General features: G+C 38.8%; 1 protein-coding gene and 1 long non-coding RNA gene across 7 annotated transcripts in view; both read left to right on the forward strand.

The window, feature by feature from the left end:
* Positions 1 to 15,580, forward strand: part of trak1a (trafficking protein, kinesin binding 1a) — a 37,726-nt gene extending 22,146 nt beyond the window's left edge. For 3 of the 6 annotated variants that reach the window (XM_067602217.1, XM_067602216.1, XM_067602214.1), the window contains 13 exons: positions 812 to 928; positions 1,369 to 1,469; positions 1,709 to 1,817; positions 2,273 to 2,351; positions 2,484 to 2,614; positions 2,738 to 2,812; positions 3,259 to 3,393; positions 3,528 to 3,604; positions 3,759 to 3,998; positions 4,532 to 4,860; positions 7,593 to 8,069; positions 9,774 to 9,876; positions 11,408 to 15,580. In XM_067602217.1, coding sequence (XP_067458318.1) covers positions 812 to 928; positions 1,369 to 1,469; positions 1,709 to 1,817; positions 2,273 to 2,351; positions 2,484 to 2,614; positions 2,738 to 2,812; positions 3,259 to 3,393; positions 3,528 to 3,604; positions 3,759 to 3,998; positions 4,532 to 4,860; positions 7,593 to 8,069; positions 9,774 to 9,876; positions 11,408 to 12,470 — 3,036 coding nt within the window. In that variant the 3' untranslated portion in view covers positions 12,471 to 15,580. Of the gene's footprint in view, positions 1 to 811; positions 929 to 1,368; positions 1,470 to 1,708; positions 1,818 to 2,272; positions 2,352 to 2,483; positions 2,615 to 2,737; positions 2,813 to 3,258; positions 3,394 to 3,527; positions 3,605 to 3,758; positions 3,999 to 4,531; positions 4,861 to 7,592; positions 8,070 to 9,773; positions 9,877 to 10,252; positions 11,090 to 11,407 lie in introns of those variants that run through there. The other 3 variants (XM_067602219.1, XM_067602220.1, XM_067602218.1) reach the window with 3 other exon arrangements.
* Positions 15,581 to 19,621: 4,041 nt separating this feature from the next.
* Positions 19,622 to 20,380, forward strand: LOC137190598 (uncharacterized). The gene is made up of 2 exons (XR_010930250.1): positions 19,622 to 19,912; positions 20,088 to 20,380. It is a non-coding gene; the product is annotated as an uncharacterized lncRNA (long non-coding RNA).
* Positions 20,381 to 26,566: the final 6,186 nt, after the last annotated feature.

Raw genomic sequence — 26,566 nt, forward strand, 5'->3', positions numbered from 1 at the left:
ACCACATTATAAAACCTGTTTCCAGGTCCTGATATTCAAATCAAACTGATCCACATCAGCTGCTCAGAGACCAACAGAATGTCAAGCAGGACTTTGCAAATGAAGAGCTCAGCTGGTTTTCTCTGCATAATTAAACTGTGAAAATAGGATGGTGTCATTATTAAGTTATTATTATTATTATTATTATTATTAAATGAACCATGGAACTCAACAGCCAGCCGTCCGACTGTTGACTAAACATGTTATTCAGAGATGTCGCACCATCAACAAACAGACCTAACAATGTGAGAAATCATTATACTGACTTCCATTACTGCAAATAGTTTACTTCCTTTGGTGCAGTGTGTTAATATTCACTATTCAGAGTTTTTTTAACACTCAGCTTAACCTCCCCTGTAATCTAATAATCATATTGTTGATATTGATTGAAGTCAGACTTGCTGAATAACAGGAGTATCTGGTAGTCATCTGCACAGGTTTATAATAAGCTTTTAATTACAGTTCAGACATGAGAGTTTTCTGGTGCTCCAGTGGGTTCACACTCAAAAGAGATTTATGCTGTTGTGGGCATTACAAGGATTAAGTGTCCTTTTCAAACTTACAGTGATGGTTGTTAGTGAGTGAGGTGTGGACATTGTGTTGTCTCCTCATTTCCCTCTTCGATGGGATGTTTGAAATTAGCCATTGAGTTTTAAACTTGAATGTCCTTCACATACTATATCATTCCTAGAGGACAAGTTAGCACTGCAGTAATTTTATTACCATGTGCTTTCAACTGTTTTGCTGTAAAGAAAACTTTGTTTCGGTGCAGAAAGAGCGTGACTTGGAGTTAGCGGCCCGCATCGGACAGTCGCTGCTGAAGAAAAACAAAGCACTGAGCGAGAGGAATGAACTGCTGGAGGAGCAAGTAGAGCACATACGAGAGGAGGTACACAGCGAGAGTGTCTTTGTGTTTGTGTATTTTTTATGTTTGATGGAGGTTGTGAAATATGACATAGCTTTCAGTAATGTATTTATAATTATTAATTATACATGTCATGCTTAAAGCACCATATTGGTGGCTTAGACCATCTCCTCAAACCATTACAGACTATTATCAACATCCAAAAATATGTATTTACCTGCAGCTCATGTATATTTATGCAGGGCCATATTAAAATTAATGGAAGTTAAGATATCAAATCAAACTAAAGTCATTGTTTACATTGAAAAACTGTAGGCACATATGTAAAATATACTGCAGGCTCTCAATAGATAATGTCTTAACACATGCAAAATCATTTTTATTGTCTCTCTGGTGTTTGCAGCATGCAACATTAGAATTGTAGCCACAATCTCATTTTTTACTTCCTGTATCTACACATGTAGGTATCTCAGCTGCGTCATGACCTGTCCATGAAAGATGAGCTATTACAGTTCTATACCAGTGCTGCCGAGGAGAGTGAGGGGGAGTCTGCCACCTCCACACCGTAAGTCTTCTTTCATTGCCTTTCCCCCTTACCTTTCATCACGTCTTGTCTTCTTTCCTTATTAATAAAATATTATACAAACAAAAACACATTAAAAACCACTGCTCTATTAATATTTCATAAACTGTGCAAGGTATGAGAGCATGTCCCAATAATTTTAAAGATCTGATGATAAAATCTCATGAGCTGTTTGAGCTGACCGACTGATTCTCACGCATCTCACGTGTGTCTGTTTACAGTGTGCGTCCCAGTGAAACCAATGCATCAACTCCAACATTTTTCCCCCTGGACTCCTTGCAGAAGAAACTCAAAGATCTTGAGGAAGAAAACAAATCGCTGCGATCTGAGGTACACACACAGACACACTCGCACACGAGCTCCCGGAAACGCACAATGTTTTTTATGAATGTTTAACAGGTTCCAGTAAATCAATGTGCTGCATGCATTACTTAACAAAGTAATAAATAGTAATATGTGAATATTATTTCCAAAAATTGTAAAACTCATGTAGCTAATACTGAACCTTGCCCAAGTTTCCACAAGAATATTGATCCTCACAATCTAATTTTAGTGACATTAGTTTAGTCACAAATGCCAAACAATACACATTCTTGGAGTCTGATGAACATCCTGTCTGTTATATTTAGTTTCCTGGCAGAAATACTGTTTGTTTTCATTAAAAAAAGATTTACTGTCTGAGCATTACCTCCTGGTTTTAGGAAAAGTTATTTATCAGGTTGATTAATAATGTCTACAGTGTGTGGTATTGATCAGTATTGTCCATTTATTTTTTTCCTCTCCAGGCCAGTCATTTGGAGACAGAAACTATCTCCTATGAGGAGAAAGAGCAGCAGTTGGTCAATGACTGTGTCAAAGAACTCCGTGAGTATTTAACAGACTGGGGTAATATTATGTCACTGTTGTTATTAAAGTGATGTCTTCACTCTCTAAAGTAAGTGAAGCAGCTTTTCTGGCAGATTCTCACTGTTGCTGAACACCTGTTGATGTTCTCAGGTGATGCCAACATACAGATGTCCTCTCTGGCTGAAGAGCTGGCGAGGAAGACTGAAGACGCCTCCAGACAGCAGGAGGAGATCACGCACCTCCTCTCCCAGATAGTAGACCTTCAGAAAAAGGCCAAGCTGGTATGTGAAGAAGACATTAGTCATTTATATTTTTCTCATTTGTGCATGTTCTGTGTGTTCAATGTAGCCGAGACTGATTATTTTAGGTACAGTATTTTTCATACATGTTTGGGTTCCTTGCAGTATGCTGTGGAGAATGAGGAGCTGACTCAGCACTTAGGAGCAGCCAAAGACGCTCAGCGACAACTCACCGCTGAGGTAAGGCAATCTACAACCCATGGCCTCATTATTGCATCTTCTGCAGTGGTAGCCTCCACAAAGGAATATTAATGGTCCAGGAAACATAGTCAGAGAGCTGGTATACATTAAACTGCAGTAACATCATTCTGGAGACTTGTAGTACTACCTACTTACAATATCAATATAACCTGACTGTCTTCAAAACATTACGGCACCACATGTGACATCTATAACACTGTAAAAGCACATTTTACAGTAGACCTTCACATAACCATAAGGCCTTCAAACCTGCTGGACTTTGGAATCAAGACTTTATAGCCATTAGATACATATGAAGTTATGGATCAAAATGAATAATGGTACAATATCAGATATCCCACATCTGGATCACCACCAGTACCTAAATAAATCTTTGTAATAAATTCTTTATTTTTTCCAAATTTTCTTCCTTTCTCCTCCACCAGTTGCGGGAGCTGCAAGATAAATATGCAGAGTGCATGGAGATGCTCCATGAGGCTCAAGAGGAGCTGAAGAACCTGAGAAATAAAACTCCGCTTAACACACAGAGGCGTTTCCATTCCCTGGGATTGTTCCCAATGGTGAGTAAACGAGTAAAGGTAGTGGGGAGGGGTTACCACCATAGATAGCAACAGCAAATGTTACCAGTGTCTACATTCATCATCACCAACCATCTTATGGATTGTAATTTTGAATTTTTCACTTCATTATGCAGGACTCTCTAGCAGCGGAAATAGAGGGCACCATGAGGAAGGAACTTCAGATGGATGATCCAGATGTAGAGGAGCAAAGGTACTCACAATTAGAAACCTGTCTCACCTTAAAAAGAAAATATAGATTAATGGCTACTTATGATTTGGTCTAACTTCATAATGTAACATTTGAAATGTATTTATCAAAACTCTCAATTAAGCCAGATATTTGTATGATCTCACTTTCTCTCCAGACTGCAACCAAAGCGAGTGTTCCAGACAGTGAAAAACCTAAACCTGATGCGTCAGCAGCGTTCATCGCTGGCCCCCTCCCCTCTCAACATCCCAGGCTCCAATCAGACATCATGCTTCACTTCGGGGCGCTCCAGCAGGGTGGGCACGCCGCGCTCCAACTCCATATATGGCAGCGAGACAGGGAGTGGGATTTTCCTGGACAACAGGACTAGCAGTATCCTGGAGACTCCAGATGATGGGTACAGACAGTTTGAGTTCTAGCAACACATATTTTTGAGTTTTATAATTTAGTGTTTGGCTCTCAATGTGATTGTCAGCCGTTCGGCTCTGTCTTGCTGTCTGACTGTTGACATAAGTAACTGTTTTTTTCCTGTGTTTGTTGGTAACCTTGGTGTTTGTTAGTGAGTGTCTATGTTGGATTTCTGTTGGGCTGGAGTTACTAGGCACCAAGAGGATACATTTTAAAGTTTTGGATTCCAGTCATTAGCTGTTGCATTTATTATCATCAGGACTGAGATTTACTAAATAATAACAGAGAGGGAGATGTACAGTGGTGTAGGTTTTCTCATTCTCAATAACAATGTTAGATTTGTTTGATATTTGAGTTTTTAAATTCCTGTACCAATTATTTTTATATAATCTATACATTTGCATTCGAGAAATTATTTAAAATGTTGAGAGCTTCCCCATGAATTTAATTCTTGTCAGGATGAACAAATACGTGAACAGCTATAAAAGTCCTTCACTGAAACCTTATAATGTGCCTCTCCAGGTCTGAGGACTCTAACAAGCGTCCCCCTGGCACCCCAGGGACCCCAGGCAGCAGGGACCTGGAGGCAGCCCTGCGGCGCCTGTCTCTCCGCCGCGACAACTACCTCTCAGAAAAACGCTTCTTTGAGGCGGAGAGGGAGAGAAAGCTGGCTTACCTGGCCAAGGAGGAGGAAAAAGGAGGCGAGGAGGGTAGTGGAGACCCAGGGACGCCAACTGAGAGCCTGCTGTCGATGTGCTCGCATCCCTCCTTTGGAAGTGTCTGGTCAGGATACTCGTACACAGCGAGATCCTACCTGCCGGAGAAGCTGCAGATTGTAAAGCCGCTAGAAGGTGATTATTCCTCTCAGAGCCACAAGTCCTCTAATCCTCTACATAATCAAAAAGAGAAACAAAATCAGATTGCCTTGCACAATGAAAATAAGATTTTACAGAACCCCCCAAACAATCAAAACCAACCAAATCCCAATTCACTCTTTCTACATACTCCTCAAAGTTACACTCAGATTGGTCAGACCCAATCCCAGAACCAGTACCAAACCAACCTCAATCAGCAACAGAATCAATATCTGATTTGTGACAACCGCAGTCAGTCCAAAATCTTTCTAAGTGCCTCACATGATCTCGAGACCCTCCAGAGTAGCTCCAGTCTGATGGAGCTGAGCAGCCAGACGAGCTCACAGCCTCACCTCGGAGCTCCGCTGGATTTAGTCACAGGTCTGCTGGAGGTGTTGGAACAACAGGAAGATAGTTTGAATCTCCAGCACTCATTTTATTTCAGACACACGCAGCCACGCTGCTGGTTTAAAATATAGAGTACAAGACAGCCTGCTGCGCATGTGACAGCCCTACTGGTTTGAATCATAGTTTGTGAAAAAGCCATTTGCACCCCTTCACATTTATATATATATATAGACCTGTGCTACACATCTTTTTAAATGCAGATTTGAGTGTTTTTTTCTTACATTTGAGAAATTCAACAGGTATGGAAATGTTTGCTATACAGGAATATATCTTGCATAAAATGCCTTCATGTGAGTTTAGTGGCTGTGAGAAAACACATATAAAACGTTTTATATGAGAACATTGCATGTCCCCTGCAAACACATCACAAAAGGTGAGCACTTTACACTACATGTGCACTACATGAGTCAGTATGTGGTATATTAAATGGCACTTACTGTATTTTTCATTCTTGAAAAAATGTTTTATGACTCCTTGTCTTTTAATAGAGGATCTTTCTATCCTATAATTATTTATTTTCATACTGCCTGAAATGTTTGCAGAGTGAGTTGTTAATATTTTTTCCATCACATTTTTTTTTTTAATCAATATGATACCATTACAAACATAGTGTATACCACTATTACATACAGAGCAACTGATATCCCAGCACTGTAGGGTTGGCTGAAAAATCACTAACTGCCTAAAATGATTTTGTTAAATTGTACAATATGAAGCCTTCAAAGCATTCATCACTTTTAAAGTTGTATTCGTTTGTTAAGAGAAAAATTGCGACTGTTGTCACAGAAGTATTTTCTGTTTTGTGGCACCACCTAGTGTTCAATCTCAGTTACACCACTTCCAAAGTAACACTGGTAAGCAATAGTACTAACATGTCTTTGTATATATCTAAACATTACATAATGTTTAGGCAGAAAAATAAAGACAGAAACATACACATATGACATATTAAAGCTATCCTTTTGTCATAAAGTGAATTAAGAGAAAAGTATGTGGTAATGTTTTATTTCAAGTCTAATGATGGTTGGTAAAGATCTCAGTGTTTATTTGCACGACACTCTTCTGGCTATATAACTAAATCATATAGATACATCAGTATGAGTGCAAGATGGTACATTCATGCCCTACTTTGTACTGTCCACTCCTTTCACTCCCCTTTTGTTCGCCTCTTTTCTTCATTTCACTTTTGTCTTTGCACTTTCTGTTCAACCTTACTGTTTCCTTTGTTGGTAATTTCTTGAATAAAATCTTACTAATTTTCTCACCATCCTTTTCTCTCATTCTTTTTGTGTTAGTCTTATGAGTTTGTGTACTGACATCTCTGAAAGGACCTACGTGCACCATACCAGAAAACAACCATTCATTGGACTTGAAATTAGACTCCTTTACAATGCACAAGGACACTTTAATAGCACTCAATATAATGACATTGCCTACAGTGACATTGTCATTCACTACCACACTGTGTGAGTGTGTAGGAGAGTGAGAGAGTCCTTTTGTACGGCATTAAGAAATATTGGCTGTATCTAAGAATATACCTTTGCCTGTCTACCCATGTCTGTGTACCTATATGTATGTGTGACATGGATGGTGTGAGTGTTTATGTCCAGATGGTGTCCCCTCAGGGGTGTGTGTGTGCATGTGTCTTCATACATATGTCTGCCAATAAACAGCTGATGTATATTTGGATCTATTTTCACACATTTAAACATAGAAATGACATTTACTGAAGAGATACATTTCAATATGCATACATATGGTATACATATGTTATGGTGCTTTTTTGGGGGGATGCAGTTTGTTATGGTCGTTAAACTTTAAATCCTGTAGCTGTTAGCTCAGACATCATCCTATGAAGCTGATGTGATTCACGTTTGTTGGCAGCATTAAGTTCAGTGAAGCAAGACTGTAATCCCTTTCTTAAATATTGTATAAACACCTTTTTAATAAGACATTTTTAAATATTAAATTTAGGGGTAATTGTTTAGACTAATGGTATGAACCATCACATTGTTTATTAATTGTCTTTTCACAGCTACAAACATTGTAAACTTTTGTGTGATATTTGAAGTTTCATGAATCACCTTCACCTGTAACAGTTTCCATGGTTATAACCAACACTGTGCCCTTACAGTCACATTGAAAAGGCATTTTAAGCGCATCCAGTTTGACATTTTTGGTGTTTATTTACTGGTATTAATAATGACAAACGTTGAAACAAGGTAAGAGGGCAACATAAATTTAGTGGGATGCATTTGTGGCGGAAAGCAGCTTAACATGGATTTAGATAACATCAGTTTTTCCTCTGTTTTTTTTCCCAGGCTCTGCTACACTCCATGCATGGCAGCAGTTGGCTCAGCCCCATATGGGCGCTCTGCTGGATCATCGGCCTGGTGTGGTCACGAAGGGCTTCCGCACTTTAGCACACGAGAACGAACAGGACGACAGCTGGCAACTGGACCAACCAGAGGAGGACGAAGTCTCATGTGACTCATTTGCCTGCTTGTCAGGAGAGAGCTTGGCTCCCTTGGATCCTCCGCGCTCTACCTCTTCTCCCTCTGTCTGCTGCAACAAAAACGGCATCGCTGACGACAATAGCCAATCAGAAACACTGCACGGAGAAACATACGGGGCTAGAGAGGCAATTCAAGGAAAAGACGGACATGTTGCAAACATGCCCCTTCCCTCCTCAAGCCCAACCCTCTCCTCTTCTGTCCCGTCTTCTTCCGAGATGAACGGGCACGTGGACCTCAAGGAGCTCCAGGCCTTACAGTCTGGCACACTGGACCGCATGCCTGGTGAGGGAGCCTCTTAGCTGGGGTCACAGCACTGCATCCATCCTCCCCACCCTCACTTTCAACCCTGGAGAATGGGGATAGAGGGGATGGGAGGGAAGTGAACAGGAAAGGTGGGAGGGGGAGGGTTTGGGGAAGGCATTCACTGGACATCTCACAACCCCAATGCGACGTCCCCTCCCACACGATCATGCTCATGTGTACACACCCGCAACCTCACGCACCCCATCAGCAGTACCTGTGTGTGCAGCCATCGAACCCCATCAAAACAGAGTACTTGGTTTTTTTTTGTTCTTTAATTTACTTCCTTCTTAGCTCATACTTTCTATCACTGCCACACTTTGCTTTAATTCAACCAATCACACTTATTTTTCAGTCTTTTGCAACGCCTATCCTCTTCAGCAAATCTTCTGAAGTCTTAACTTTTACCAGTAATCTCAATCTCTCATAGTGGTGACCTGCAGCAAAAATTCTTTTCATGTTTCGAAATCATTCATTATCATTAATCGAAATTTAATTCAGAAATATTTCTTTAACATTATTAGTGTTTATTTAATTCCCTCTAGCAGTCAACACTCAGAAACATACACACACAGAAATATCATGGCTTAGGTCCAGTATGTGGACACGTACGTGTATATTGGGTGTTATTAGAGCAGCTGTCCAGGTCACATGAACACAGGACATCCATGGCTGGTTAATATTGGAGTTGACCCAGTAGCTTTGGTGTGGGGTCACCTTCATACACACATACACACACACACAATACTTTTCCTTGGTGCAAGTATTACATGCATTTTTTTCTCCAATGAATGCTAAAACTGAAAAACTATTTAAAAATTAAGTTGTGAAAGTCCCGCATTGACTAACAGAGCATGCATCCTTAGCATTTAAGTTCTTACTATAGCTGCCTTCAGCCTCTACATACAGTACAGTCAGCCCTACAAGGGGTTGTGATTACTCCTCATCTTTCCCACAATATTCTGTGAAGGAAATAAAAAGCAAATTTGTCAGTGTATTTAAAAGAAAGTACTGACAGTTACCTTCAGTTTCACAGCTCTGCTATTCTACCTCATTGTGGTGGGCTGTATTTTTTCATTATTTCCTTGTTTGTGAATCATCATTCAGTCTATTCACTCAGCACACATTTTATGGGAGATCATGCCAGATTAATTTGGGTGTCATTCTGTGTCATTCTCCTCTTGGTCTAATATCTGCAATATGTGGGCCATACAGAAATAAGTAATTTTGCCCTCAGCGAGAATAAGGATCATTTAAAGAATCACTGTGAAATGTAAATAGTATAATACAAATTATAAAGCTACATGTTCTGACCAAAAAATGTGTATACCATCAATTCTTGGAGATAGGATTCAAGTTTACACTGTGTATAATGATTAAATCCATTTCATTAATTAAGTGAATTTGATGAAATGATTCAAAATTTTCTTGAACAATGCTGTTGGCAAACTTACCTAACTTGGGGGGCGTACAGTGCACCCATCATCATTTCAATATCAGAAATTGGGGTGCAAATGTATGCTGGTATGCTGGTGCTTTTGCTTTGGGCTTGAACTATGATTATGGGCCACTCTTCTCCTCTTTGTTGTCAGTGTTGTTAAAGTGTTGTTTGGTACCGTTTGTCTGAATACTGACAAACCTACCCCTCTGTTCTACCCCCCTTCTTTCCTCTGTCCTCTCCTCTAGTTAATTTCCCAGGGAAGTGTATGTCCCAGACTAACTCAACATACACCTTCACCACCTGCAGGATTCTCCACCCTTCTGATCAGCTGACCTCTGTATCCCCAAGGTAAAAAAAAATTTCACTTACCTGAAAACTTCATTTATTACTGTTGTATTTTGATAATGTCCTGTCTGTAGTTGTATTATTTTGTCCTTGGTGTGTATAATTGATATTTGAAAGCGTAGTGATCTGTTATTAATACATAATGGCAGATGGAGTAATTTTTCTCTCAGGATTCTGCAGGTTGCATTATTTATTTCCCAAATAGCACAATAAAGAGAAAATGCTAAATGTACCGTAAATATGACAAATAACAAAAAAGTTAATTAGACCTACATTGGTAACTGGACTTTAAGGCAACCATGCTTTGATGCCACAGCAACTTCCTGACTTTATACTCTCTACTATGTGTCCGTCCCTGCTGTCTGATTGGCCTTGGCAGGTCATGTGATGAGGAAGAGGAAGGGGGGTTGTATCATATGGTTGTCATGGCCGGCGTAGAGCAGACCCATTGAGTGCACCCGCTGGGTTGCACGTGGGTGAGGCGATGCATGGGAGTGCGTTCCTTAAGACTGTGGGTGTGTGTGTGACCCAAAATAACATCAATTTGCTCTCAAACTTAGAGGGCAGTGACGTGTGCAGAGCTATTTGAGGCAAATATAGAATTTCAGTATCAAGGTGTAATGCTCTAGTATTTGCCTCAAGTGTGACCTGTCAACATGTCTCTTAACTAACAACCCAGATTTTGACTCAATGTTGTGCATCACTGATCAAATCTAACTACGTCAGGATTAAAGCATGAAAGTTCATTCTTGACCTTTGGAATTAGGTTTATGGTGGAAATAATCTAACCACAAAAACATCCACCTTCCAGCGTCTTGTTTCAGTGAATGGAGCTGGTTCAGATGTTATTAAGTAAACTTAATCTGGTGCTTTGGTCACTGGTTGTCTTGTAATTCCTGTCTCAAATCAAGGCTGGCCTTTGGCATCAGATGTCTGGAATTCTGCGCCTACCGCGAGCCATTCAACACTTTTAGATCTCTGCTGGCACCACAGGCCAGCCTTGAATCAAGACAGGGGTTACAGTCCTTGTTAGCAATACTTGTTAACACATGTTATCATCTGCAGGAACAGATTAAGGTCATGTGCTGACACCTGAGCCAACTCCATCCCGAATAACTGTGAGATGCAGTTGAAAGCTAGGAAGTAGATCTTTGTGCGTAGTTTTATTTCACCATCTAATAACCAACTTACTGTGTGATGCATTTTCTTGAGGGGTTCTCAGTAACAAATAATACAGTGAGTCTATTTTTCTTAGTAAACCTAGATAACGCCTAAACTGATCTGCACATCTCTGTTGCCAAAATAGGAAAAAGGTTTAACTGCCGCATGGTTATATTTTTGGTAAATACTGTCCTTAAAAATTTTAATGAGTCTTGATTTTCAGTATTGAGGCTTGATAACTAATGTCCACCTGTTTCTGTCCCTGCACCTATACTGTTTCTCATCACCTTGCACACCCAATGCCCCTGTTCCTCCTCCTCTTTCCCCTTTTCTGTACCCTCCTTCATCCTCCTCTTCACCTCACCACCTTCAGCCCAGCTGTGGCCTCCTGTCAGAGCAGCACTCTCATCGGCTCTTCTACCCCCACTTCCTCTCCTATACCCTTCTCTGCCCCACATACGCCTTCCTACACCCCCTGCTGCACCCCGCGCCGCCTCTCCCTCTCTCTTTCCCTGGCTGAGTCCTCCACCAACCTTAGAGACTCCACCAAGACCACCAGCACCTCTCTAGGCCTTGTGCGCCTCCTGCTGGAGCACGGGATCTCTGCGTCAGTGTATGATCCGCGCAGCTGGGACCGAGGGTTGGACACCAGCGGTGCTTCGACACCTGTAGCAAGTGCGCAGACACAGAGGTGCACCGACAGACAAGGGGAGACTGAAAACAGACGGTTGAAGAAACGCCCGGACACACTCATCCTCCAGCCCTCCTCTCTGCCCAACTCTACTCGTTACTGCTCCAAATCTGCTTCTTTTACCACCTCTGGCCCAGTTTTTCAATTCAGCCCTTCCAACGACGACCCGCCATACTACGACACTTTCCTCGCCTCCAAGCCGGCACGTACCATCCTGAGGGAAGTGCTGAGTGAGGCAGAGAGGGAGCGAGGGGGCCAGACAGATGACGACAGCCAAACAGAGATGATGAACCTGAGACTTGTGGACAAACTGAAACGTTTCCGCACTGTATCGCCTCATGCTGCTTCTGTTGCATCTGGGAGTACTCTATTAGCCCCCTTCGGCTCCACTGGACTGGGAAACAGTACACTGGGTGGGGGCCTTCCAGGTTTGAACGCAGGACTGAGGAGGAATCGAAGCTATCCTGCAATGGTAGGAGCCAGTATGGCTATGAAAGACCCAGGAGGGCCCCCCAGTACAGAGATACTCATACCACATACAATGCAAGCCCCACACACAGTGCACATACAGGAATTAGGAAAATTTCAAACAACAAACCACACACTAGTCACACAGACCACACAAATACCACAGACACTACATGCACTGGAAACAGTGGCACCACAGACGATAACACAGAATCACGTCAAGCCAAACAATGGACTGCAGGATTCAACAAGCAATGATGATGAGACTGGGACATAAATTGGAAATATTGACTATATTAGACCATATTACAACACACAATCTCACATCTCAGAGCACCATACATGTCGTTATTACACATGTACACACACATACAAATGTATTTACAAAGCCAAATACCCTACATAACTATGTAAACATCCTTCAGTATGGAGTTTCCCCACAGAGTGAACAACTACATCCTCAGACTCTACTTAACTTAACTCTCTTTCCTAACAATAATCAGTCTAATCAATGTAAACTGAATGAACCAGTAGTGGCTGACACTGTTACACTGTGTTATACTCATATACTGTCAGATGAATGATGATGGAGTATGTTGCCTTCCTCAGTGTCCATTGTAACTGTATATTGTACGTGCAATATACTGTGTCATATATAGTATAATATTAAAGGCCCAATCTGGTGAAAGTACTGCAGTTTACTCTCCTTTTCCTTCTCAACCTGAATGAGTGCGCTATTGAAAAAGGCAACACACACATTTTTGATGTACCGTACTGGCCCGAATATAAGATGTTTTTATGAAGAAATGGGGGTCATATCTTCCAGGACTAAACAAGATGTAATCTGATGTTACAGATACTCTAAGAAAGTGCTGCATCATGGGTCGTTTGTAGCAGTAATGTTGCTAGGCTAGCACTTTTCTCTCATAGCAAAAATGAAGCCTCGGTAAAGATGGCTGCTTGTCCTTAGCTAGCTGGACTAGCCTATTACCAGAGCCTTTATTCAGCTAAAAGATTTGTAAATCATCAAAGAGCAGGTTAATGCTGATCCTCTTTTTAGATTGTAAAATAGAATAAATGAAAAAGTATGATTAAATTTTGGGATTTTTATTTTCTTACTCTATTGTAGATGTGACAATACATCTAAATATGGTTAATTTGACAATCCTGGATCATTAAAAATGTCTAAAACCTTTTATATTCAGGCCACTATGGTATTTTTAGGCCTTTTCATGATTTCTGTCCGCACTGTATTGCACTGAAGTTGAACGGAAGTTATAACATACAGTACAGTGGCATTAGAGATTATTTTCCACCAGCAAATCTTTTTTCTCTCTGTATGTATGTAATCAGCATTTAAAAAGAAAAAAAAAAGTGAGAAAATCCAGATTGGGTCTTTAATGTGTGCCCTTGCTCTGACTGAATGTTCTTCTGTGCCTAAAAACAGCTAACATACTGTACCGTATCTCATTGGAGTATGGGTTTGCAATTGTTTTGTTTCTTGTTACTTTAATATTTTAATTTGTCTCTTGTTAAATGTTATGCAGTAGAGAAAGAAAATGAGAATAATCTTGCAAACACAATTTATTTGCATCTGAAACATGCTCATTTCTGTCTGTTTTTGTCTCCCAATAAGTTTGTGTGAAGCACCTCCTTCTTTTAGACTCCACAGGGAACATGTAGCACATAAACAGTTCCACAGACCAGGTCCAGCTATACAGACACCTGGTAAAACACTGTGACAACACAGACCTGCAGAGAACAGAAGACCTTCTTTTCCCACTCTTCTTCTGCAATATATCTCTGCAACACTGTCTTTTCAGTACTCGTCAGTATAGAACAAGTTTGAGGAAGAGGACACTTGTAGCGATTTGAGTCTATCGTGACTGAGGCATGACAGACATGACAGACATGACAGACATCCTAATCCAAAAAAACACAAATGGGAGCTGCAAGATCAGAAGGTAAAGTTTACCATCATAGTTATACCCTGAGCTGTCACTCAAAACCAAAGTTACACCCAAATAAAGAGTGGGTGGGACCACAAAGACACAGAATTGAAGCATGTCACAGGTCACAGAGTCACTTTTTTCCCCATCATATGCATTCATACTGTCTCTATAGAATTTGTTTTGTCAAAATCAAACAAGCTGTGGGTGGAAACTGTAAAGCAATATTAGGCAGTATGAGACTTGTATGTTTCTGAATGTAAATGTAAAAAAAAAAGAAGTGACTTGAAATATCCAAATGTTGCTTTGAAGAGCTTTGAAGAGCAAGAGACTGAGCTTTTTATCTCTAACACAGTTTGTTGCTGAAGGGAAGTTTTGAGTATCACTGACCTAGTTGCAGCGTCCAACCTCAGGAACACCCATCAGACCTTGATGAAGTCTCACGGTTGTCCCACTTTGACATCAACAAGTGGTTGAAGACTCTTGTGCTGACTTTTTTTTAAGCACTTTCAGCAAATCTTTCTGTAAATCTTAAAAGGTTATATTTGGAAAGAGAGCTACAATCACTAAATTCAATACAAACAGAATAGGAAACACCTCCGCCCAGACAAAGTGATTTCCTTTATTATACACCATTTTGATCCCTTCCATCCATCTGTAATTGGATGCTTGTGATCATGCAGGTGACATCAATTAACATTTCGGGGCTCTTAGGTTGGACATGAGAACTGAACCAGTGTCTGTTTTCTGACTGACTGGCAGTGAATGAGTGGTTGGAATGGCTGGCTCTGAAGCTGGCAGTGATCTGTTGAAATCCTTAATGATTAAGGGGTTAAACTAGCAATGCTGTTATTGGGAGATTAATGATTATTAAATATATTTATTAAAATACTTATTAGCAGCACACTTATAATGGAGTATCTATTGTTTGTGTTTAAGTGAAGGACTTTTGCTGATTTTATGTATATTTTGAAAGGCCACATTGAGAGTTTGAATCATTTTTTATTGAACAGTTATTATAGTTACATTATAAACATTTCTGTGGCACTTAGTAGAAGCATTTCCGTTTAAAACAATGGTACTGTTAGCTGTCCACAAGCTTACATTGATGATGCCATTACTTCATGACAGTTGCACATTTTGGAGAGAGAAAAAAAAAAATCAAACAATTCACAGTATTTAATAATGATACCAAGTGCTAAGACTGAAGTGATAAGGAGCTGATGTGAGCGTGTGTGTGTGTGTGTGTGTGCTTGTTTTTCTGTGTGTCACTTGAATCATCTGAATGTAAGTTATTTCAAACAGTAATCCTGCTGTAGGGCCATATATTTGTGTACAGTATGTTGATTTAACGTTTATCAGTTTGTGTTAATCTCAGAATGGGAATTATTACATTGTAAATGTATGAAACACATATTCATGCTAACTTCTTTTTTTTTAATAAACTGTAACAGTAGAAAAGAGACAGGGAATTCAGCTGCTTATATTGAGTAAAGAGGGAAAGAAACTTTTCTGTTCAGGGACTGAAAGTGTTCTGTTCTGCAGAACAGACTGTACTGTCAATAAAACAAATGCATAATAAAGACTGACCTGTCTGCCTTTTTTATTAAACAATAATGTTGGTATTTGTGTATAGCAGCCAACTTTAAGTCCACTTTGACAAGATGAAATGTTTTGCTGATGTTATATCTGTGGTTGCTGTAAAAGTCTGAAATACTGTCTTGGCTGTCCCAAAAGCCCATAATATCACTTCTAGTAACTGGACTGGGTGATATGGTGGAAATCAGTATCGCATTAATAATTTTCACATATATGCCACAATATGGCAAATGCATCCAAATAACATAATTAAAATGTTCAGTTCAGTGAAATGTTTTCCAAGGTTTTGCATTACATCTGACAAAACTTCACACATAATCACAAAACTCCAAGAACTTTTTAATAAGTTTGAATCATTAAAATTTGAAGAACTTAATTATATTTAATTAATCTATGACATTATATAATCATATCGTGATAACCCCACTGAAAGAGGATAAATAATCACTCTACTTGTCCCTTCACTACACTGGCTCCCTGTCAGAGCTGGTATTCAATTACAGACTCTGGTGCTAGTCTACAGGGCAGGAAAGGGAACTGCTCCCTACTGTCCCCAAGCCATTATAAAACTCAATGGTCATATACTCTGGCAACATCCATTGCCCCCCTCTGCTACTTCATTGTCTATTGGGTTACAAAAAAAAAAAAGAAAAGCAGGAACATCTATCAAAGAGCTGACAACAACTGCTGAAAAGGTCACAGACACCTGCTCAGCACCACAGACAGTGACACTCACAGCTTTGTAAACTCAAAATTCCCACATCACATCATTTTTTTGAACTATGATAACAAACATAGTTCTTGTTTGTAATCACAGAAATATTAACTATTTAGAGTTAATCAGCACATCTCTGAAAAGATCTGCTTAATGATGTATGCTTTGTGATACATATACCTGCTAATTTGAACCATAATAACAAGATGGTACTGTGGATGCACTTGGAGATGGATTTAAGAATTATTTTAAACTGAACCTATCATAATGACTTGCTGTGTGTCCTTTCACCTATTATGTGACGTGATACATCAGCTATATGACAAGTACAAGATGACAAGATTTTGTGAGGTATTCTACCATTAACTGCTCTGAAAAACTATTTGCATGACCAAACTTGTAGATGTGTTCTGCACTCTGTATTTTAAGGATATCCATCATTTCTCATCATAATCTCCTTCTCCAATCTTATTCTTACCATTGATTATTATTTTATGCTGTTGTGGCAAACAGTGACATTTTAAGGTTCCTAAATGTATTCAAGGTGATATAGTTTTAAGTTTCTCTGAATAACAGTACAGACTTCAGAGTGCGTTGAGTTGCTTTTCCAATTACAGCTTTATTCCACAGGGAGGCAGTGTGTGTCAGAGAACACAATGGGCAGCAACATAAACACCAACCATGGCCAACTCAGTCTTACTGGTTTTTGATTTCTTTCCCAGACTTAAGAAAGGTACCCAGTGTTGGTCTAGCAAACTGAAATGTGCTCCTCTTCGTCTCAGAATGAAGCCCAGCAGAGCTTTCTCCTGTTCATTTCCCATTATCTGACTTTCCCACAACCTGTTTCAGTGAAGACAATTAGACACAAGACCACACTGACTGCACCACAACTCTTTCTTGCTATAAACTATCGTTAATGAAGCAGGGGAAATAGGTCATTTTTTGGGGGAGGTTAATATTGGAAACGCTTATAATTCATTAAAATGATATATTAAACAATGATTATGTCGTCTTTCTTAATGACAGAGTCCCAAACCAGAAGTTATGAAAGCAGAGAGACAGAGTGAGAGATGACAGAGAGGGGCAACTCAGGCAACGGAAAGTAAGAGTTCTCTTTATCTGGATGATGGACAGAGATGAAGATGACAACAAAGAGAGGGGACAGATGGAAAGGCGGCACAGGATGGTTGTGGAACGGTTTTTGATGCTTAATGGAGGACTAGCAGGTGTGTGTGGTCCCACGAGGGAAATTAGCACATTCTGGAGAGTTGGGGCAGCCAGAACAGAAAAGCAAACACACAAGAGGAGTGAGACGATGATAACAAGGAAACTTTTTTCCCTTATTTCTTTTTTTTGCCATATTATTCTTTATGGTTTCTACAAATAACAAAACATACAAACACTCCTAACCAAGTCACATGAAATCCATCTTATCATTTATCTTGTATATGAGACATTCCAAAGACGCTGTTTCCACTATTATTTTTGCCAAGTATTAAACCATTTTTGATAGCTTGGAGATCAATCTTCTCTCCACTGCCCAAGAATAACTCGTTTAGCTGTTGTGGCAGCCACTTTTAACCAATTTAAGAAGTGCCTGCTGATTTCTAGCCATGCTAGAGATATGGCTCTACGGATGGCAGCGTACAGACCTTCTTCCCTGAGGATGAACCCAACTCATAAATCAAAACTGGTTTAAGCTATTGTAAGCAAACTTGGTGCACATGTTTGGATGCTTGCTGCACAGTCCTGGGATATTGGGCACCACAAATACTAAAAGTTTATATCACGTACACAGCTTAATGGATTTATATGAAATTCAATATACACGATATAGGTTAACATGTCAGTCAATGCAAAAAAATCTGGTTTTGATTTATTAAAGTGAGCATGGCTTTTTACAACAAACCTAAATTTCTAGACATTTCACATCCCAAATTTCAAAAGCTCAAAATAAATCATCTGTTCTTGTTACGGACCTGAATTTTTTTTTCAGTACATCCACTGAACTGTGACAAAAGTTTGCCTCACTGCAACATACGGTCAATTCAGAAGTCTGTCACTCTATATATCTTTTTCAAAATATGCAAAATCAATTAACATCTGTGTCTTTACAAGTTGGCATTCATATGCTACCAAAATTGACACATATCAAGTGTTTCAAATGGTTTTCAGAGCAGTTGGATGGTGAGTCCATAGTGATATTCAGTATTTTGCTGTAATTTGGACTGTATGCACGTTTTCTATTTTAACAAATTTATAAACAAATTTCACTAGAATATTTGACAGCACTCCCAAAACCAGCAGAATGATGTGTGATTCTTTTCAGAATTTTCTCTTCAACATTTTGACTGTTGTATGCATTTTAAGTTTAAACAGACAAAAATACTCGTTTCACGTGTGCTGTCATTGCCTCAAGTCGTGAGAAGGGCTGTAGGAATTCATATCCCCCAGTGGTGCAGTCAGTAAGTCACCTTTTCTGGGGACATGAAGGTCCAGGGTTCAAGTCAAACTTGTCAACCATGTGGCAATTTATGCATGTGGCATGTTTTCAAATTCTTCTCAAGGTCATTTTAAGTCGAAGACTGCTGTTTGTACCCGGACCCCATTACTGCTTGTGGCCATATTTCTTGATTTTTTTACAGCAGTAAAAGTTTCCCTACTTATTCAATTAATTTAAAAATACTAGCAGGAACGTTTAATGGCAACATGGTTGATAACCATTTTAATTAGCTGGACCCTGCCTCACAGCAAAATTGAAAGCTTGCCCCAAGTTTTGAAAAGAAACTGGATTTTATGCAAGAAAGGATCAATATTCTGAAAATTGTTATTTATCCATTTAAATTTTAAATTTTGAGGATCAATCTGACAGCCTTGTTTTGAAAGAGTGACTGCTTCAGATTTTTTTTTCCAATACACCATGTAACCTGAAAACTCTGAAAACCTGTTTGCGTTCTCAGTCACCAAATGCAACTTCTCTAAGGTCTGTACATGGTCTAACGGCTTCTAGTAAAGGTTGAGTTACAATGATGAACAGTAGCGGTGATATATGACAACCTTGTTTTGTGCCCCTGCCCACCTGGCAAGGGGACAATCTCATGTTATTTGTAATTTCATTTGATTTAGGGATTCTAACAGATGACTTGAAACAGACTTGCACGATGCCTTGACATATCTGACAAAAGATAATTGTTTCCTTCATGTTCAGAGCTCTATACCTTACTGTAAGAAACAGAATGTGCTCTGGAAACTGCCCTTAAAACTGAAGAAAGTGTCTTTCTCTCTCACAGACATGAAGTAAAGTAAGTCTGGGTTTCCAAAGGGCTCAGCTACTTTAGATGCAGCACATGCTTCAAGCTGAGATTACTCAAGAGACTCTTGGACACGGAATAATTAACAGCAGCTCTGAGAGCAGGTCCACTTCAGGGAAGGGATGTGTGATCATGCCCTCAAGAGGTGAAGCATGACGGTGGGCTGCAGACCCAGCGTCCTTCAGCATTGATCCCACACACACACTGACCAAGAGGAGGGTTTTTTTTGGCTTGTGTAATCGACCTAAATAACCTTTAACGCTTTAAGAACCTCAAGAGTCTGAATTGGTGCTTCAATTGTATCTGTCTTATTTTGACAGATTTGAAGAAAATAGATCCAAGAAGAAGAGTGATGAAGATGAGGATGAGGAATATAGGGACACATGGTTACTACATGAGGATGCATTGGGATTATTACACTGTTGTTTAACAAACAAGCGACAGGAAGATCAATACAAGGTAGAAACAATATGAAACATGTGAATATGAAGTAGTTGTGATATTTTTAACTTTCACTCAACAAACACAGCACTTGATTTGTTGTTTTACAGGTCTATGTAAGTGTATTGTACTGCAATATTTAAGTGTATTGTAATTAAAAACACTTTGTTTAGATTTGTATCATTGTTCTCTGTGGATGGCCACTTCACATCTGCTATTCTCATGTATGAACCCATGTTAATTAAGCTGTGTGGTTACTGTGCTCACCATTGTTGAACTACAGTACCCACCTCAGCCATTAGCTTGTGATTTGTCCAGTTCACACATTTCTGGAGAATCCCTCCCACAGTGAGTTTTTGTATTTGTTTCTGCCATCAGTTCTCTCTGATGGTGGATCAGAGCTATAAAACAAGTTGAGCCTTCAGAGATGTGGGATATAAAGTGCTGCCATAAGAGGTTTTCTAGTCCAGTGTAAACATATCAAACATGTTCTCTAGTCAACAGGGAGTCATAAATCTGAGAGTGAACATGTGAGACAGTGTTACTTCGAGATGAGGCTAATGATGCATAGTTTATTCATACATGTAACTGTGTTACTGACACTGAATGTCAGTATAGAACAGATCACTGAACATGTTGCTTAACACCATAGTTGTTGATTTGTCGTGAAGTACTTATGCATGTATCAAAATATGGGCAAATGATCACATGGAAACACATGTGCACAAATATACACTATGGTTAGACATTCAACTGTAAAGTATTTAGTCTCAAGTAAAACATCAAAGTTCTTTTTATTCTGTTCAAGAAATCCATGAATGATAAATTTTGAATACATGCATGAACCTTTGCAGTACTACAGAGTCAATAGTGCTTTTCACTATTCCATTCACGATGCATTTCTCCTGTGTTTGCATATCCAAAAGGCAATGTTCATTAACCTCAGACAGAAATGCTTCCTCATTCATATTAATATTGACATTTTATGGATATGAATCTTTTATATTTCTCATTATGTAATTTTGCTGAAGAAATCTTCTAGCTTGGAAAAAAGTATTATTTTCATGAAAAGTAGATGATTTCCCCTTTGGCAGCCATTTATTATGAATACCCTACAACGCAATCACTATGACTTTGTTTGATTACAATATCATAAAACAGAGGAGTACCAGTAACAGATGTGCAAAGATTCATATAATACAGCCACTGAAGATGGGTGTAGTTGCATTATGGGAGTTTGAAGCCAGTTTTCAATCACCATTCAAACTGGTGGGCTGCGTCTTTTTTTATCTTAGCTATAATTACAATCATTACTAATTTTTCGGTCGTTAAACCAAAATGGTGGTCCTAGATCTCACTGTGACACATGTCCACTGACAGCCTATTTGGAGCTTTGGCCACCAAAGACATCCTGCGGCAAAAGACAGTGTCAGAAATTTAGGATGAATTTCTCACAATGTGACTGCAGCTACAATGTCTACCAACCAACCAATCAGAGTACAACATGAAATGACGTAGAATATACTGGCTGAGGTGACATTTCGTAAGTGCCATTTTTTAATACGTTTAGGGAACAAACATGATGTAGGTTTTCAGTCAGGCTGGTTTTAGTTGGGTTATTGTAAATCTGAAGTGTTTACTGTGTATTCGATTATTGTGTTTGCAAAAAATCACAATGATATCCTTCAAATATTCCCCTGCAGACACTTCAAGCCATTACATAGATTATTAATAAATAGTCCAGATCTAAGTATGAAATGACAATGTCTCATAAACATAAGCTATTATCCATTTCTTTGGAGAACATCTCTCACACTGTTATGTACCATAATATTCTGTAATATTCTGATTGCTTGAGACAACATGAGCACAAGATAACTATCTTCAATTTATTCATGGTTGTTTATTTCAGCAGCAACATCCTTTATGTGATTATCAGCATCTCCTGAAGGAACAACAAAATGAGAGTTAATGTCTTCCACTGCCGTGGCATGTGAGTGTGAAATGTGTGAGGCGTTCCCTTTCTTCCTCCTCTCCTCCCCTGTTTCATTACAGTTTCATTGTGACATTTTTAACTTTAACAATATTTACATTGGATTATTAGAATTTGCCAGACAGCAAATTGAATCAAGTCAAATGAAGTAGAATTGCATTTCTCTCAGTCTGCCTGGGAAACAAACATTAGCACTGTCTAACATCAGACAGCGTCAGCCTTATCAGGGAAAAACTGACACTTCCTGAAAGTTTGAATAATAACTACACAAGAAGTAACTACACAAGTGTCATTGTACAATAACATGTGTTTAAATAAAAACACAAAAGCTTTATGTTTCACCATTATACAAGGAAGCTTTTCTTCTCCATCACAGAGTGGAGTAATTTAATTAGATTTTACCTCATAGAAAAAAGTTAGAACAGCCTTTTGAAAAATTCTGATACTTTAACCTGGACGTGAACAGCATATAATTAAACAGCATGCATATAAAGGGCACTTCCTTGTAGGGCACGCTAAGCTCATTGCTGCACTTGAATTTAAATTTAGTGGTTAGCATTTATCTCTGGAAAACAAAGTTGGAGAAGGATTCTTCACTGACTAGTGGCTACCAACCAATAATTGTTGAGATGGAACCTTTACATAAAACTGAGACATGTATTTAAAAGCCAAAATGCCAAAATGATAAAATTCTTTAGATAGACAAATGCAGCAATGTTGTCACAACTGTCAAAAAATTGTTGACGCTTTGACATTAAATATGAGCACTTCTTCGTCATACAATACAATGAGTGCACAGCCATGAAAAAAGTAAAAAGGGATGTGAATCAAATCCTTCGGATTGCTCAAAGGTGGGCATGGATTAGCAAATAGAGTGTGAAACAGAGCTGTAGAGGATGGTTGGCCTTCACCCACACCTTCCTCAGCTGTGTTGTTTGATGTTTTTGCCAGCTGAAATCCAAACCCAAACCTTCTCCTATGATACTTCTCTGCTAGCTACCCACAAAGCAACAGTCTAGTGTGGTTTTAAACAGGGGTTAACTAGTCACCCCAAATAACATTTGACTGCAGAAATTTATGTAACTGTAATTTATTTAAACATACAACAAGAGATAAATGACCAATTGACACAGGATTAGAATTTAAAAAAGGTATTTTTTACAACTTAATATATTAAAGCCATTAGTCTGAGACAAAAGTTAATTAAAGTTTTTGTTGCTGCCTTTTTTTTTCTTCATTCAAGGCTTTATAAAAAAGGTCCAATGTGATGGTGGAGAATCTTCAGCACAAATGTAATGTTATGATATGGTTAAATTTATCATGACCAAGGTTACTGTGACAGTTAATGGTAAAATTAATTTCAGGTCATATCACCAAGTCTATCAGGTTTGTAGTCATCATTTTCAGTAGCTTATGGATGTGCAGTTTCCCTTTAAGTGTGTGTTCAGCTGCTCCAATGACTCCCCCCGATGTCTCATCACCGTACTGAGTCAGGAGTCTGTGACCAGGTTACAGTCGATGGTTATGACCCGGAGTAAGTTTGAAAAACATCTCCCTCTCTCTACATGATCTGTTGTTTCCAGTTGTCGAGTAGAAAGAATTCTGCTTCCCTTGAGACATGATTATTCATGGTTTGTTTGCCATCTGCTAATTAAATACACACTGCTATGCATATCTTGTATTTCACAAATTATTTAATAGTACACAGCAGAATGAGAATCAAGGAGACAGATGATGATGATGATGGTAGTGATAATGATATGAAACACATCTGCAAGATGGATTCAAATCCAAAAGTTTACTTTGAGTCATCAGGATGTGACCAGTTTATATTTGAAGATGTGGTGAGGTTTTTTATTTGGGAATGTGACAGTGATGACATTTTAAGTGCATGGTTATATTTAGCAGTCTGTGTATGTATGACCTGCGTCATCAGAAGGATGTAGAACAAGATGACATGACATGAAGAAAGAGATGTCGCTTTTATTTATTTATTTATGTGTGTGAGGGGGATAATGTTTGTCAGGATCAAGTATGTATTCGTTGCATGCAGTACCATATAAAGATCAAATAATGTATGTTCAGGCTAAGGTACAAATTGAGGAAAAATACTTTACTAATGCTGCAGGAAAGATTTAACTCTTTTTTTCCCATTAATTGAATTAATTTTTGTTTATTCTCAAACAGAGAGCGACATGCAGGCTCTTACTGGTAGAGAAAACAGATTTAGACTGAGGTGTCAGTTATATGTTTTTAAATTTTCATAACCCATTTAGAGCAAATGATGACTGAACCTGACGAAGTCCACTACGGGAACAGCATTATTGTTCAAGCTGTTTTTTCTTGCATTATGAAAAATTAACTAATAATATTATTATAATATAAAAGTGGGTCTTTGAGTGATGAAGCATTCAGCAACACACTTTGACTATTTCACAAGTGCTACAAATGTCCGTCTATGCTGCCCTGACAGATGTGTTAGCAATACCTAGAAAAGTATTATTTATGTGCAGCTCCAGTTTTGTATTTGTTTGACAACTTAAGTATTAATGAGTTAATTAGAGTTTATGTGTGATAGAGTGAGTCTCACTGGGATATTTGATTTCCTGCATTAAGTAATAACTCCAGCTGCAATTTTGTCTTACATCCCTACATTCCAAAACAACATCACACACACTCACTCATCATTGTGTTGCCATGACGGCAGGGCTGCCAGGTCACATTGTTGCTGTATGATTAGTAGTTACACAAGTCTGATGTGACAACAGAAGATTAAACAATAGAATCAGATACAGATGCTACACATCAATGTATAAGAGGGAAGCAGAGATTAAATCAGTGCTTTACAACAAGGTTGACAGATTTGGTAATACAATATATTTTTACTGTAACTGGTTTCCACATTTATGAAATTTCCTTCAATCTTTATCTACATATTGAAATATTTCTGCAGCTTGAGAAAATGTTAAAAGTTTAATATTTTAAAAAAGGTCCTTATCTTCATCTGTTGGACACAAACCTTACTTCGTCTAAATGATCACTGCCACTAGTTTCTGGGTTTCATGCCTCTTGAGGCATGATTTTTCACAATAATGTAAATTGCTGTCGCCATTTAGCTGCTGACACCTCTCACACCATCAGATGCAAATGTGGATGGACCACAAAAAACTTTGTGTTTATCATCATCATCATCATCATCACCACCATGTCAAAAACTGGCTTAGTGTTTGAGTTCATGTAAGAGATAAAACTAAGTATGACTGACTTGACGCTAATCCAAATAATAGATTATGGAAATGAGCGAACTCATTTTAGGTAGTTCTTATCACACTGATGTATGTTCAAGTGCTCATTTTTCAGTTTGTTTTTAAAAAGGGGTCTGACAAGACCTGGCCACAAGCCGAAACCTGTCGGTCAACTAATAAAGTTGTTCTTCATACTACAAGTGTTGCTGGAGTTCTCATCTTTCTAGACTTCTTTCCCTTCTCCGTGCACCTTGGAAGTAGGTGAAGTTGTGCCAGAGACCCTTACAAAAAGGGGGTCTGATGTCATGATTGACAGCTGTGAAAGGGACGGCTGGGGGGACGTGTCCTGTAGGCATCCCGCTTTCCGACTCTACTGCGCAGACTCTGGTTCCAAATGACATCAAACAAGCAAGATGGCAGCTCCCAGAAAGGAGATATTTTGGCTTCACTTTTGCATAACGGTAGGAAGTGGAGATGCGTCGTCCATATTTATATACAGTCAATGTTGAGGACTCAGGTTGACCAACCAGACACAGAGGGAGGGACATACTAGCCTCCACCACCATTATCATTTTGAAGCAGCCTTTATTGCTCAACTATCATGATAATACTAAAACAAATGTCACATTACTGAGAAGGAAAAAGGTAAAAACAAGCAATATACATTTAAAAATTGATTAATTGCGTGGTCTATAAAATATCAGAAAACAGCGAAAAATTACATGATTATTTTCCAGCGTTAAAAGTGATGTTTTCAAATGTCTTGTTTTGTCTGACCAACAGTCCAAAACCCAAAGATGTTCAATTTAATTTCACTAAAGAAAAGCATTAAATCATCACATTAAACACATCACATTATTGGTACTTTTGCTTTAAAATGAACTAAAATGATTAATCACTTATGAAAATAGATGATTCATTTTTTGTCGATCGAGTAATTGATGCAGCTCTAATGTTATTACATTTTTCATAATCAAAAAAGCAATATCAGCAATATCAGCAGTACACTTTAACTATTGCGCATGGAAAGTTAATTTTTGTCCTGTTTAATCAGTCAATGTCATCTGTTAATCACTCCAGATTTTGTATGCTGTAGTTAGTGAAGTTAGCAAATTAGTGA

Source organism: Thunnus thynnus, chromosome 10, assembly GCF_963924715.1.
Source record: "Thunnus thynnus chromosome 10, fThuThy2.1, whole genome shotgun sequence".
Taxonomy (NCBI): Eukaryota; Metazoa; Chordata; class Actinopteri; order Scombriformes; family Scombridae; genus Thunnus; species Thunnus thynnus.